We start from the raw sequence: 15,303 nt of genomic DNA on the forward strand, positions 1-15,303 counted from the left end.
GACCGCACGGCCGGGAGGAAGGAACGGCCCTGGGTCTGTGGGTGGTGTGGTCTTCGGCCAGCCATCCCCTCCGTCAGCCCCCTCTTCGTCATCCGCAGAGCAGGTGCAGGGGGCGGTGGGCATGTTCGTATCGGCTGCACAGAAGGACGGTGAGGATTCGGTAAGGCGACGCTTCTGAGCGTGTGGGCCGTGCCTGGCATTTTGGGGGGCCCTGGGCACACGCCACCTCTCTCTACTGTCGGGCCAGCTGGGAAAGGACCAGAGATGGGCGTGCACACATCTCAAAGTGACTGTGTCTGTCTCTGGAGGAGAAGACAAAAGGGAGGGTCAGGCCGCTCCGATGAGGCAGACGAGCCTGTTAATTTGAAATTATTCACCAGGAAAGAAGACGCTAAATTAAATTAGAGTGACCTTACTTTGCATGCCGAAGATGGGCTTGGCCACCCCCGAGAGCCTACGGCATCCGTCGCCCACCCCAAGGGGGAAATTAGGGAGAGAAATGGCACAGCCGCTCCCCCGCCCTCCCCACGGTGAGCGGACCTGACGCCCGGAACGAGATGAGGGAAACGTGTTTCTCTCCCGAAGGCTCCTGTTGGAGCTGTGCCCTCGGCGCAGAAGCGGGACGAACGTCTGTACGTCCCTCATGGCCTTGCATCCAGCTGCCAGCCGGGGTGAGCAATTTGGATCGACCTCGCTCCAGACCCCCAACCCTGGGGCACCCCCCAGCCAGGCGCACCTCGGCGTCTCGAGGGCATCCGCCTGAATGAGGGTGTCAGGAATTGGGACGTGGGGACGGCGGAGTCCGCTGAGCTCTTACATTTCCCCCACGCTGGGTCGTAACGGGGACTCCACAGAGGCCTGCGTGGCCGGGGTCCCACAGCGTGTAGCTGGCAGATGCAGGGAGGCAGGACCAGGTGCTCCGGGCGTGGGGAGGGGAAACTAAGAACTTCTCGGAACAGGACTCTCAGGGAGGCTCTGGGTTGCAGACCCAGCCCTGCTCTTTCTGGGTGCACCTTCACCCTGGGCCTCAGCGTCCCCACCTGCAAAGTGCCGGTGGCGATGGCTCCCGCCTCACAGACTTAGGGGAGGTGGGCTCCGTGTGGACGTCGCGGCTGTTGGGGTCATGATAACGGCTGCAGTGACCATGGTGACCTGGGGCTATCGACCGACCCGCCCACTCCTCCCGCTCCTTGTCGGGAGCCTTTGGCTGTGGGTCCTGTGGTCACGGGAGACTTGAAAGCCAGGGAAGGGGGTGGGCAGGGGTAGGACCCGCCCCTGCGTGCACCACGCTGGGCACTTGGCCTGCGGCCCCGCTGAAGGGGAGGGCTGTCAGATTGAGGAAACCAGGCAGGATCGCTGTGGCCCCGTCCCCGCCATCCAAGGCAGGTCGGTGACTTGGGCTTGTCTCCGGGCTGGAAATCCCCAGCTTGCCCGCCCTGCAGGCTTCGGTCTGCCCGGTGCTTTCAAGCCTCTTGAACGTGCTGCCAGCCGAAGGCCGGGCAGCTTCACAGATGGTTTCTGGGTTCTGGGGAGAGCAGAGGTGTGACCGCACTGGGCCGGCCTCCCCCGGGCGCCGGCCTCTGGGGCGGCTGGGGTTCCAAGGAGTAGTGCCCGGCTAGGGGGAGCGGGCCCACGCTCCAGTCACCATGCCTGCCTGCGCGCGGGAGAGGGAAGTCGGGGTGCCGGAGCCCAGACCACCCCCCTGAGCCCCGGGGCCCGGCAGGTGATGTCACCCAGAGCGGTGCCTGGGGCCAAGCAGAGGGCGCAGGCCTGTGCAAAGAAGGCAGCCGCGTGCAGCTGTTCCTTTGCCGGGAGGGGGGAGGGGGGAGGCTGTTGATGCACGTGGTCTCCAGTTTGCCGTGTCTCCAGCAGGTGCTGTCCTGGTGCGTTTCCTGGAGAAGCGGGCTCTGTCCCCTGAAGGCGGTGCCTCCTGGAAGGAGGCCCCCGAGTGGAAGCGTGTGGACTGCCAAGGCCAGAGCACTCAGCCCAGCGGTCGGTGCTCTGTCTTAGGCGTTGGTGCGAACCAGCTGCTGGCCGGGTCCTCTTCTGGACCCCTGAGTGCCCCCACCCGCTCGTGCCGCCGGGTCTGGGCCTGGCCTGGAATATCCAGAGCGGCCCTGCTTAACCCTCTCTTTGCCGGCTTGTGGGCATACCTTGTTTCGCTCTACCGAGGCGGTGGGGAGCCCCCCCCCCCGTTAATCATGGTCCTGAGGGAGCGGCTCCCCGAGTGCTGAGCACATTGTCCGTGCACAGTGCTGCCCCCAGGTGCCCTTAGCCTCCTTTTACGTCGGGGGGCTGGGATGGACTCCTAGGTGAGGTCCAGGGTCACACTGGGGCCTAGGGACCCTGACGGACCTGTAACAGAGCTTAGGAACCCTTAGGAGTCTCTCTCCTCTTCTGAGCCTAGACCCAGGCCTTTGGCTTCCAGAATGTAATCAGTCACGGCTTCTCTTTTTTCTGAGAGTTTTTCCCTCTCCTCACCTGTGTGGATTTCCGGGGTCCCGGCCGTACTGGGGTCGCGGCCTAGGGAGACAGCAAAGGCCTAGGGTGCTCACGTAGGTGATTTTGGGAGCCCTGTGCTCATTTCTGGGGCTGATTGTCTCACTCTGGACCCCAGCTTCCAGAACTATGTTCTCCTGCCCTTTTGGCCCGGCCTGGCGGGGTCAGGAGAGCCGTGGAGGGCTTGTTCACGCCCACAGGCCTGCCAGCTCTTCATCCACTGTCCCCTGGCCGCCCTGCCTCGGAAGCTGTCTCACCTTAACGTTCTGGGGCCTGGAAAACGCCAGGAGGAGGGCCAGGGCCTGGGACAAAGGCAGACTGGAGGCACGCGTCCCTTCCTTCGGGCCAGCGTGGGCAGGGCCCCTGGAGACGGCAGGGGGAGGGGGCAGAGGGGAACCCACTGCCGTGGTCCCAGCGAGGGTGAAGAGTGCACCGGACTGGGGGAGGGGAATTGTAGGCCCCTCTGAGGAAGGAGGGCGTGGGGGTTGCACAAAGCAAGCCTGTATGTTCCCTGAATGGGCGGCTTTATCCTGGGCCCTCATAGACAGGACCCTGCCCTTAGGGAGTCAGAACAGGCTGCCGAGGCCGACCAGCCTGTCTGGGGAGGCAGGAGGTGTGGCCACGGTTACTGGATCCCAGCAGGAAAGTGAGGGTGACCCTCCACTGGTTCCAGGCTTGCCTAATCTTCCGGGCAGGGCCCCAGCCTTCTGGGCACTCGGGACAGTCTCCCTGAAGTCCCTGGCCAGCTCGTCCTCCCTCCTGGGCCCTCCAGGGCACGATGGGACGCAGCCCCGCCTGGGAACCAGAGCCACGGCCCGAGCGTGGACCCGTCCTTCCTTGTCGAGGGGCATCCCCATGCAATGTAGGGGGCCCCTGTCCAATTGTGACAGCCACTGATGTGCCCAGAAATTGTCACATGTCCCCTGGTGGGCAGGCTCCCTCGACTTAATAACAGCAGCAGGCATTGTAGGTGCAGCTGGGCACCCCTGTAAGGCAGCATGAGAAGGGGGGTGTCCTGGAGAGCCTGCGTGGGAGGAAGGGGGTGGCCAGGGCTTTGGAGAGGGTGTTGGGGGCTGGGGTTCTGTGTGGAGAAGCGCCCAGTGTTCTGTAAACGGTAACGTTCCCACCTAGGACGCATCGCTTTCCTGCTGGAAGCCGCAGGGAAACTGAGGCAGGAAGGAGTGGCCTCCGCAGGGCTAGAGTCCGGGTGGGCCCAGAGCCCTTGCCCCGGGGCACCTCCTGCTGCCTGTTGCTTCCCGCTTCCCACCTGCCACCCGCCCCCACGCCTCCAGCGTCAGTTTGTCTCGGAGGTGGGAGAGCTGAGTCAGTGGCCCTGAGCTTGAACCTGTGCCCTGGGGAGCCCTCAGCGAATCGCTTGTTAGCGCCGGGCGTCAGGGTGCTCTGCCCCCCAGTGGGCGGCCGTGGGCTGGAGGCGGCCGGCCCAGCTGGGCCCCGGAGCTGTCCCTCGCCTGCCGTGTCACCACCCGTCACCACCCGGGTCCCCGGCTCGACCGGCGCTGGCGTCCCGCCCGTTGCTGGGGGCTCTGCTTGCACCCGGCACGGCCAGCTGCCGAGCCGCCTCGACTCGGACCCGCTTGAGTCAGCAGAAACCGCCCCGGCTCTGGCAGGATCAAAATAACCTCCTTCCTTTTCCAGTACTTGAGGGTTTTTCCGCCTTCGAGGGGAAAAACAAAACAACACTGGATGTGGTTTTTCTGAGGCCTTTCTCCCGAGAGCTGGGGGGGCCGGGGGGTCGGGTCTTCTCACACATTCCTGTCCCGTCCAGGGTGGGGCGTGCTTGGGATAGACGTGCCTGTGTGGGTGCACGTGTGTATGTGTGCGTGTGAGTGTGCAGTGGGGAGGGTGTGTGTGTGTGTGTGTGTGTGTGAGTGTTGGGGTGTTGCAGGGAGGTGAGTGAATGCTCAGAAGGGCTGGGCCCCCAGCCCCGGGCCTGCGTTGGGGTCCCCTCGGAAGGGCTGGATCCCCAGCCCCGGGCCGGCGTCGGGTCCCCTCGGAAGGGCTGGGCCAGCGTCGGGGTCCCCTCGGAAGGGCTGGGCCGGCGTCGGGGTCCCCGTGGGCTCACGTGTCCCCCTTGGTCCTGCAGCAGAACTGGAGTTCGTTGAGATCACCATCATCGTGGTGGTGGTGATGGTGATGGTGGTGGTGATCACGTGCCTGCTGAGCCACTACAAGCTGTCGGCGCGCTCCTTCATCGGCCGGCACGGCCAGGGCAGGAGGAGAGAAGACGCCCTGTCCTCGGTAAGCGTCTGGCGTCCCGCCTCGGGGTGCGCTCACAGGAACGGGAGGGAGGCAGTCGGCGGCTCAGGGGACACTGCTGGGCAGGCGATGGAGGAGGGCGTTCGGGGTACAGGCCGAGGCCGGAAGGGACGGGCTGGTGGGGAAGGCGCCCGCGGTCCTGCCGCCTTAGCCCAGACAGAAGGGAGGCGGCCCTTCCCTCTCTTCTGTACCCTGCAGGCTTCTGGGCCGGGGGCTCGGTGTCTTGGGGACAACAGGTCACCCTGGAAAGGGCCTTCCCAGCTCCACTGGTCCTGGCCGCGCGCCCTCGGACCAGTCCCGATTCCTGAGATGGGGCTGCCGTTTACCGTGAGCGGGGCTCACGCCGCTCCGCAGAGGAGTCGGGGCTCAGGGCCGAATCACGGCTGGGGCGCTGCTGGCCAGGGCGGCCCAGACACTCCCGTCCACTCCGTCGCCCACCCACCCATTCATGCATTCACTGCACAGACGCCTACGGAGCAGAGGGCCTAGAACCTCCCAGACACTGGCGGGGGGCGGGGGGGAAGGGCGGGGGAGGGAATGGCTGTGGACAATCCCCTGTGGTTGCTGCCTGGTGGCTGGATCCACACAGACAGGGACACCTAAATCAGATGATACTGAGGGGCGCTCGGAAGGAAGCCAGAGTGACTGTCCCCGAGGATCCCAGCGTGGTGTGTTTGGGCCAGGAGAGTCAGGACGAGCCTCTTAGGCCAAGCTCTGAAGGAGGAGAGTGACGATGGTCCCGGAAGGCGAGGACGAACGCTGCTCTTGGAGGGGTCCCGGCCGTTCACAGAATACGGCGTTTTGACGTGACGTTAGGATTACGAGCGTCACGGGGCATTCTGGAAGCCCCACCAGTATCCCTTCGACTCCACAACGTGGGGGGTGCCTGCAGGCCCGGAACTTGGCCCTTCTGCAGCTCTGAGCGTCCAGGGCCGCCTGGCCCCCTGCACCTGTGGGGCTCAACTGTGCCCTGCCTGCTGGCCGCTCTTCAGCAGGCGGGCCGCAGGGACTGCCGGGTCCATCCCCAAGTATGTCTGTCCCCGTGCGTGCGATGTGTGATTTCACAACCTGGGCAGAAGCGGGCGGCCTGGCCTGATGGACAGGCTGGGATTTGCAGGGAGAAGGTGGCACGTGGGTGGCCCGGGGCTATGCGCCCGAGCACGTCTCTGAGCCCGTGAGGACAGCCATGGAACAACCCGGCCTCCCGGTTCTGGGGGGCGCCTGCGGTTGGCGGTGGGGCCGAGCCAGGGGTGGCTGGCAGGCCTGTCCCCGGCAGGGTCAGGCATCTCCTCCTGCATCCAGCTGCCGCCGCAGCACGTCCACAGGTAGCCGGGGCAAGGAGATCCACCCCCTTGGTCCCTCTGACGGGAACACCGCACGCCCCAGACCTGAGGCTCGGCGTGTCCGGGGGGGGCACCCGGGCTGCTGCTCTGAAGGAATCCTCTGCGGCTAAGGCCCGGGCTCACCTGTGTCTGTTTGCTGTGACTGTTGCCCGAGTGACGGCGTTGCCAGCTGCACTGTGGCGAGCACGCACCTGCCTCCCCTGCGCCCGGTGCTTTCCCGCCCGCGGCAGCCTGGAAACCCCACTCCGTGGGGGGGACCCTGGGGCCCGCAGAGGTGGGAGCATTTGCCTGAAGCCTCTCAGCCTGTAAGTGGCGGTTTGAAGAGCCCAGGCCCGTTTGGCCTCCCTCGGATGCTGGGGCAAGGGAGGGCACTTGGAACAAACGAGAAGGCACTAGCTGGGGGGGGGGGGGGGGGGGGGGGGGGGGGGGGGGGGGTTTGGGGTGTGCCCAGGGTGGGCCACCTGGGCCCCTCTGAGCCTCAGTCTCCCTCAGACGGGTGGAGCTAGCCTTTCTGCAGCCTGCCCCATAGGTACAGTCACGGGGAGGATGACGTTTGCCCAGAGAGCTGGGGAAATGACACAGGTTCCGGTGGGAGGGATCCCTGCTGCCACCGGGGGCGGGGAGACCGCCCTGTGGGTAGCACCTGGGACTTTGTGCCCAGACAGAGGTGAAGATTCGGGCCCCGGTTCCTGGACACCCAAAGCCAAAGGAGAGTCGCCACCCCCATCTACCCAGCCACCTGCGTGGACCCCTGGGGCTGCCTGGCGGGGTAAACACAGAGCTTCATTAGGCCTGAACTGAGTGTGGCAGCTCCCTTGGGGACCCCCCGCCAGACAGGGCGAGTCAGAGGAGTCTCAGGGCCCCGTGACCTCCCACAGGGGCCCAAACCTGGCCACTGTCAGCCTGGGGCTGGCCCTACCCCTGGCGTGGCTGTCCTGCCTCGGGTCCTTTTTAGGGTGAGCCCGTTTCATTCGCTTGAATGAGGCCCACATTTAGGTAAGCCTGTGGCCCCAGAATGTCACTTCCCTGTCTGGTGCTGATCCCAGGCAAGCCAGGGTCTAGCGCATAATGGTAACAACAGTGATGATCCAGCCACCACGGTGGCACCGACTGTGGGTCTGAAGGGTCTTGCGCTGGGGTTGGCAGGTGAGGGGAATGTTACCTGTGAAGGCAGGTACCGTCCCACCCGGGCGCCTTTGAGCAGGTGGACAGGTGCAGCCAGGCCCCACCCAGGAAGCGTCCTGTTTTCATTTCTGAGCTGCTCCCGGGTCTCTGAACTTTGCTTTCAGACACCGCTTTGGACAAACATTCCCCGCTTTGAATTCCTCTCCTTAGCGGCCTTCATTGTTCCCGCAAAGTTTATGTAACGTGAGCAGCGATGGTCACTTCACCCGTAGCCCCCACCCCCGGAAGATGGTTTGTGCACAGGGCCTGCTCAGCGTGGGGCAGGGATGCATTCAGACTAGGGCTCAGCCAGGGCTTTGGATGGGGCAACCCTTTGTTCTCTTTGTCCCCAGATCAGCCCTGGCGTGGGTCTCCTGCCTCCCACATGGCTTCTGTGGGCACAAGGCTTCTGATTGGGGCCAGTGCAGCCAGCTGGACATTCGATCACCATACAAATGGGCCAGGCTGCTAGACGGGCTGAGTTGCTATGGGAGCCAGGGAGGCAGTGGAGCGGGGGGGGGGGGGGGGGGGGGGGGGGGGGGGGGGGGGGGTTCCGGGGAGGCTCCCTGGAGGAGGAAATGACTCCTAGGTGCACAAGCTGGAGGCGGTCAGGTGATGAGGCTGGTGGGTGATTTGGGAGTCTGTGGTGGGGCTCCTGGGGCAGCGACAGGTGCTGGGTGGTGCCACTGTGCAGCCGGGTACGTACTCCCTGTGCTAGGGCTGGGAGTCGGGGGAGTGGTGGGCAGAGGTCCTGGGCGGCCACGTCATGCAGAGCCTGGGACAGAGGGACTCGTAGGAGGGTTTTAGGCAGGAGTTTATCTGGGTCACATTTCATCCTTGGCTGCGTGCATCACGCCCCGGGACTCCTGACCCTACTGAGGAGCAGGTAGATGTCCCCATCTGCTTCCTGGCACATATGGACTGTGCCAGTGGCCCGACGGGGGGCTGCGGAGCCTGCCAGGACCAGCCTGAGCCCGGGTGGCTCCGGAGGCAGGCAGGTCAGGGTTTGGATCCTAGCACTGCCTTTCACCAGCTAGGCCTACTCAGTTCGGCTAGCCGACCTCAGCCTGCCTTGTAGGTTTGTCGGGAGAAATGAGATAGTGCTTTATTTATTTATTTTTGAGAGACCGTGGCGGTGGGGGGGGGGGGGGCGGGGGTTGCGGGCAGAGAGATAGGGAGACAGAATCCCAAGCAGGCTCCGCACTGACAGTTTGATGCGGGGCTCGAACTCACGAACTGTGAGGTCAGGACCGGAGCCAAAATTGAGTCGGATGCTTAACTGACTGAGCCGCCCAGGTGCCCAGGAGAGTGCTTAGTGCAGTTTCTGCCACCAAGGCAGTGACTGATACGTTACTGATATCAGTAACAAAACAGCCTTCGGTGACCACATGAAGGGGCAAGGTCGTATGTCTGCTTGCATCCTAACACCTGGAACATACTAGAGAGAGACTCCAATGAGTCTGTGTGCGGGCTGAGTGCTTTCCTGGTGGGACGGTTTTGAGAGTCATAGAGCCCCCTAGTGGCCATGTCGGTAACTGCAAGCCTCGGCCTACCCGCCCCCTCCAATTCCTGCTCCAGCCCCAGCCGGTGGGTGAGAATGTCTTAGGTGGGGCCCCTCGGGAAAACGTGTCCCCAAGGAAACTTTGGGGGTGATAATGTTATTTCGATGGTAGTGCTGGGTCTCTGGTATACACACATGACAAAACTTAGCCAAATTGTATACCCTGGATATGCGCAGTTTATTACCTATCAGTTACGCCTAGAGAAAGCTGTAAAATTCTAACAAGACATCCCTCCCCCCGCCCCCAGGCTCAGGGCTGTCTAGCATCATGTGACCAGCATTGGCTGGGTTTGCCTCCTGGTACGGGGTCCCCCCTCCCCTGACCCTTGGGTCTCTCCCCCAGACCTGAAACCGCACGTGGCCAGCTGTCCCCCACTCCCATGCAGCCTGTCCACGGGTCGGGGGGGGGGGGGGGGGGCTACGGGCCCGTGTGCAGAGGCTGCGGGCTTCGTGAGGTGGCACTTACCGGTTTGGCAAGAAGCGGTGCCTCGTTCCACCGTCGCTGACCGACCGGATCACGATTTGGTGACAGAGCAGCTCCATGGGTGCAAGCGAGGGAAGGAGGGGCAGAGAGAGAGGGAGACACGGAATCGGCAGCAGGCTCTCTGGGCTCTGAGCTCTTGAGACAGCGGTGTTCGAGAAAGTCTGCAGACCTGACCACGCAGTGGGGCGGCCAGTGCCAAGGCCCGTGGGTGCATGCGCTTTGCACTAGATGGTGGGTGGGCGTGGCCCCCAGCACTTCCATATACTCGCTCAGGGCCACAGGCACTCCAAGCATATTCCACCCGTCGAAAGTTCCAGAAGTTAAGTAACTTGCCGAGGTCACCCTGCAAGCAAGTGGTGGTCGAGGCCAGGAGGGCTGGATGAGGCCCGCTTCCTTATCAGCCATTTCACAAGAGAACTTGGGTTCGTGCTAAGGTGCCTGGGAAAAGCTGCTGGAGAGTTCTGAGAAGGAGGGGCCCACCAATTAGATGTAGCTTTTGGAAAGCGTGAGCGTGGAGGGTGAATTTTCGGGGGACAGCCGGTACAAGGCGGGTGGCCGCGAGGCTTGCAGTTACCCACGTGGCCACGAGGGGGCTCTACGGCTCTCAAAACTGTCCCACCCGGAAAGCCCTCACCCCGCGCAGACTCATTGGAGTCTCTAGAATGTTCCAGGTGTTAGGGTGCAAGCGGACATGCGACCTCGCCGCTTCATGTGGTCACCGAAGGCCGTTTGGTTACTGCCGGAACCGCCCAGGGCCCAGGGTGCGGATGGGGAGCCGTGGCCGGGTGCTGCATCTGATGGCACATGCAAGATCGCAGGGTCAAAGCCAGTCGACCCGTTTGCTCTCTCCCCTCTGTTCATCCTGCTGACCCCGCCCCTCTCCTCCCCGCACAGGAAGGATGCCTCTGGCCCTCGGAGAGCACCGTGTCGGGCAACGGAATCCCAGAGGTGAGACCCTGTGCTGCCACCCCCCCCCTCCCCTGCCTGTCCCCCAAGGCTGCTGTTGTGGACGCCTGAAGGCCATCCTCCCAGCAGGTCCCCCTTTCCAAGCCAGGGGCGCCTCCCTTGGCCGGAACGGCGTGGCTGCTGGCCCACACCTCTGCCCTTTTCCAAAGAGTCGTCGTCCGCGGCTGCTGGGATCACCCAAGCCGGGACATAACGCTCTACCCGCAGGGAGTGGCCCACAGCATCTGCAACACGCGCGGACAAAAGTTGCCCCGATTTCAGCCCTGGGATGATGCTCCCAGCCCGGGGGGGGCCCCGGCGTCAGTGCGCCGCCGGACTCCGCGCGCTGGGCGTCGCCACCTGCCGTCCCGTCCCCCGGAGAGCAGGGCCCCGCGCCTCGGGTCCTGCTTCGGGGGCGCGGAGGGACCCTCACTCCGCTCCGCTCCCCCCCTCCTCCTTCCAGCCGCAGGTCTATGCTCCTCCGAGGCCCACCGACCGCCTGGCCGTGCCCCCCTTCACCCAGCGGGACCGCTGCCTCCGCTTCCAGCCCACCTACCCGTACCTGCAGCACGAGATCGACCTGCCGCCCACCATCTCGCTGTCGGACGGGGAGGAGCCCCCGCCCTACCAGGGCCCCTGCACCCTCCAGCTGCGAGACCCCGAGCAGCAGCTGGAGCTGAACCGCGAGTCCGTGCGCGCGCCCCCGAACAGAACCATATTCGACAGCGACCTGATGGACAGTGCCATGTTGGGCGGCCCCTGCCCCCCCCAGCAGTAACTCGGGCATCAGCGCCACGTGCTACGGGGGCGGCGGGCGCATGGAGGGGCCGCCCCCCACCTACAGCGAGGTCATCGGGCACTACCCCGGGTCCCCCTCGTTCCAGCACCAGCAGAGCAGCGGGCCGCCCTCCTTGCTGGAGGGGACCCGGCTCCCCCACGCACACCTCGCCCCCCTGGAGAGCTCACCCGCCTGGAGCAAAGAGAAAGATAAACAGAAAGGACACCCTCTCTAGGAATCCCGGGGCCGGGGCCGGGCAGCAGTGAGTATAGGAAAAAAAAAGAAAGGCAAAACACTCCGCACTTCCGAAACCAGAAGACAGAGGAGGACCGGGCGGCACCCAGAAAATGTGGCGCGTATCCATCCTTTCCCCCTCTCTCTGTGTATAAATATTTACATGTTCTGTCTGGTCTGAATGCACAAGCTAAGAAAGCTTGCAAAAAACAAAACAAAAAAACCAACCACGTTTCTTTGTCGAGCTGTGTCTTGAAGGCAAAAGAGAAAAAAGAAAAAAAAAAAAACCTACCCTAGTCTTTTCTGTTCCTAGTTGAGCTGCGTGCGTGAATGCTTATTTCCTTTCGTTTGTTTATGATGATTTCACTTAACTTTAAAGACCTATTTGCACAAAACCTTTGTTTAAAGATCTGCAATATTATATATATAAATATATATAAACTAAGAGAAACTGTATTGTGAGGGCAGGAGTATTTTTGTATTAGAAGAGGCCTATTAAAAAAAAAAAAGTTGTTTTCTGAACTAGAAGAGAAAAAAAAAATGGCAATTTTTGAGTGCCAGGTCAGAAAGCGTGTATTACCTTGTAAAGAAGAAGAAGAAGAAGAAGAAAAAACTACAAAGCAGGGGTTTAGAGTTATTTATATAAATGTTGAGCTTTTGCACTATTTTTTAATATAACTATGTCAGTGCTTGTTTGATGGAAACTTCTATCGTGTGTGTCGAGACTTTTAAGGGAGAAGCGGCGGAATTTGGCAGCGGCCGGCCGGCTGGCAGAGGGCGGGCTCTGCACGGAGTTGGGGGAGGCTTCCGGAGGGGGCGCTCTTCCTGCGTAAGTGGAAGCTTCTGTCTAGCGATCGGTTGTTACCGCCTCATTCATTCCCCACCGAAGGAGACGCATTTCCCCCTCCGGGCCGGCACAGCCTTTGGATGGCAGACGAGATGGGGGAAATCGGTCACCCAGTGCCCGGGTGGTGGCTCTGCCTTTCCCCAGATGAAAATAAACTGTTCCTGAAGGATCGTAGTTTTTCCTCCTGTTTTTTAAGCATGAGCCCCCTCCCCCTCCCCCCAGGAAGGGGCCGAGGCGCCCCCTTTGCCGCCGCTGCCGCTCCCGGAGCACGTTGCCGGGACCCGCCGGAGAGGTTGGGGTGGCTGCTTTCTGTGCGGACGATCCGGCGGGTCCAGGACTTCTCAGCTGAGGCTGGTGGAGGCCACCGGCAGGTTGGAAAGGCCCCCGAGGAATCCGACCTCATCCCTGGCTTTCTCCTTACGTAGCAGTTCTCACCGAACAAACAGGACACCAGAGAGAAAAAGTGACACGCGCAGGTGTCTCCTGGGACACGACAAAGGGTTAAAGCGAAGAAAAACCGCACCAACAACGGGGAAACCGGTGTAAACCTGTGCTTTATGTTTTCAAATCAGAATTGAATTCTTTACCTCCTCTCCCACACGTCCATTCCTCTCCCCGTGGAAACAGTCGTGTTTGGCGTGTTCGTGTGTCTGTGTTTTCCCAGCATCTGTATCAGATACGAGTCTCGTTTGCCAGGATTTTGCCGAGTGGATTTCGGGCTGGCAGGATCCCTTGGTGGCGCTGTGCAGGCGAGGGCGCGGGAGTGGGCACACGTGTGTGACAGTGGCAGGCCGGCCAGCGGGGGGGGGGGGGGGGGCGGGGGGGGGCCCCTTGGGATCTACTGGTTCCCATTCCAGGGGGTGACCCGCCCCCCCCCCCAGTCCCTTCCTCCCCGAGCTGTCTTTTCCTTCTGGAAGAATGCTAACTGTCAGACTAACACAAGAGAAGGCATATGGGCAATAACTCGTTTCTAAGCAACTTTTTTATTACTTAAACACCTGAGAACAGTTTTGAAGTTCTGACCATTTGAACTCTATTTATATACACATTTTAAGAGCGTGGTGACCAACAGATAAACGCGGACTCTGGGCGTTCGCTGCTGACCAGCCTGGCAGAAGGTTCTTGTACTTTGACAGTAAAAAGCTGCCTCTCCGTGGGGTCCTCGGCCTAAACTTCGCTCCTCTCTCAGAGAGGATGCCTTTCGCAAGTCGTGCTGAGAACTCGGTGTAATTTGTCCTAAAAGGTACAGGGACACGTTTATAGATTTAAAACAAAACAAAACAAAAATTTTTTAAGCTGTATCTTTCCTTTCCGTGAAGAGTCAGTCTCCCTAGTGCCTTACTGAGGAAGCAGTGTCCTCTCATCACCGGTTGGGGGGCATCCCTGGGCAGTGTCTCAGTCACCCCCCCGGGGACTGGCCTTTCCACTCGAGGGCTGCGGCTGCTTCTCGAACACCCCCATAGCCCTCTCGGTGCCCGGTCCCGCCCGCCCTCCACCGTGGAGGCGCCTGGCCCAGCCAGGCGACCCCCTCCTGCCCCTCCTTCTTGTCACCTACTGGGTCCAGTCCTGTGCCAACTCCCGGGCGCGTTGTGAGCCCAGACGCCGACCTCGTCTGCCCGGGCAACGTCGGGCCCAGGCGTGGCCCCGGTCTCGGTGTGGATCCTGTTGCCTGGCGGTGTGGTCTGTGTGGGAGGAAGCAGGAGTGTGGCCTCCTGACCTCAGCGGGCTTGAGGGCAGAGCGTGTCTCCGCGATCACATCCCGGGACCGCTGGGCCGCAGGGCCCCGGGGTTTCGTGCCCAGCACAGGCCCCTTGCAGAGGCTCCCGGCAGAGAGGCCGGGCGAAGTCGGGGCGCATCCCGAGAAAACCGGAGGGGGGTGGGGTGTTTCTGGAAACTACTGCTAGCGCTAAGCTCTTGGTCTCTGGGGGTGCACTCGTTCCCTCCAGATGCTGGCCGCCATGCCCTTGTCGCTGAAAAGGCTCTGAGCACCCCTCGGGAGGCCCCCTTTTGCCAGTGAAAAGTTTGGGGTCCTCGGCAGTGGCTGGTTGGAGGGGGACCGGGTGGGGCTTTCTCTTGTCCTCGTTTCCCTGCTTCTCAACCACATTTCCTCCCGAGGAAGAGCATTCCCTCCCCCCCCATAAAGCCCGGGTCTCCGCAGGCCGACTTGGCAGGGGCCCTAAGAGCCACCCGTGTCCCCCACAAAGTGTTCTTTGCAAGGAGCCGAGACTCCCCTCGCCCCCCACGTCTAGTGAACACCAGGCCAGGGCCAGAACCGAGTCTGTCCCCTGTCCTTGTCTCCTCTGTGAATAGTATGTTTCAGAAATTGTTCCCTACGTGCCCACACAGCTTCCAGATCCATACGACATCCCAGCGATCGGGAAAACTACGCGTGTCGTGTCGTTTTGTTTTGTTTGTCCTGGAAGCCGCGCTTCGAATTTCGCTGTACTATAGAGCCCAGAAGGACACGCCTTCTCGTTTGCCTGCCCGACTCCACGGCGGTGTGCTGATGGCACGCTTTTACGTTGCGTTCTTGGCGTTGAAACCGCTCTCCTTTGCAGCCCTGTTTCCCGAGTTCTGTTCAAGTTAAACTCATGTAAATTCCCCGTGGCACGCTGGGTGCGGCGCCCACGTTGCTGCCACGTGAGACTCTGTATTTGGATGCCAATCCACAGGCCTGATGAAATCGCTTCTTGTGTATCAATAATCATTAGTGGCAATGATGACTTTCTGAAAAGCTGCAATACTTATACAATAAATTTTACAATTCTTTGGAATGAGGCTTTCTGACTTCTTTGGTCACATTCACCTACCCCCCGCCCCCACGCCCTTCACCGCCCTGGGCAACAGTCCCAGGGCCCATTTAGTGGGGTGCGGGAGAGCCCGCTGAACTTCTGTGGGCCCTTGAGCCATCTCTTGGACCTCTGTTCCAGTTCAGGCAGCCTCCGGGGAGCCCAGTGAAGACACCAGCTCAGGCAGGGGGTTGTAATAAAAGGGGTTACAATTAGCCCACCGCTTTTGTTAATTGGGGCGGAAAGAGTTTGCAAGACACTGGCTACTTTTCCTCCCTCTTAGAACATCATCCTTCTCTGTAGCGTGCCAAAAGCTCTGATAAGGTCTGCAAGAAAGACCTGAGGTGGGTCCCTTCCAGAAGTAAACCCTGAGGCATGGGTT

At 61.7% G+C, this 15,303-nt stretch overlaps 1 protein-coding gene across 1 annotated transcript in view; it reads left to right on the forward strand.

Annotated features, from left to right (window-relative positions):
• PMEPA1 (prostate transmembrane protein, androgen induced 1) overlaps window positions 1-12,925 on the forward strand; it is a 53,704-nt gene extending 40,779 nt beyond the window's left edge. The window contains 4 exon segments of the mRNA XM_049650572.1: window positions 4,604-4,758; window positions 10,223-10,276; window positions 10,737-11,036; window positions 11,038-12,925. Of these exon segments, the coding sequence (XP_049506529.1) occupies window positions 4,604-4,758; window positions 10,223-10,276; window positions 10,737-11,036; window positions 11,038-11,286 (758 nt within the window). The 3' untranslated portion in view covers window positions 11,287-12,925.
• Window positions 12,926-15,303: the final 2,378 nt, after the last annotated feature.

This window comes from Panthera uncia, assembly GCF_023721935.1.
Source record: "Panthera uncia isolate 11264 chromosome A3 unlocalized genomic scaffold, Puncia_PCG_1.0 HiC_scaffold_11, whole genome shotgun sequence".
NCBI lineage: Eukaryota > Metazoa > Chordata > Mammalia > Carnivora > Felidae > Panthera > Panthera uncia.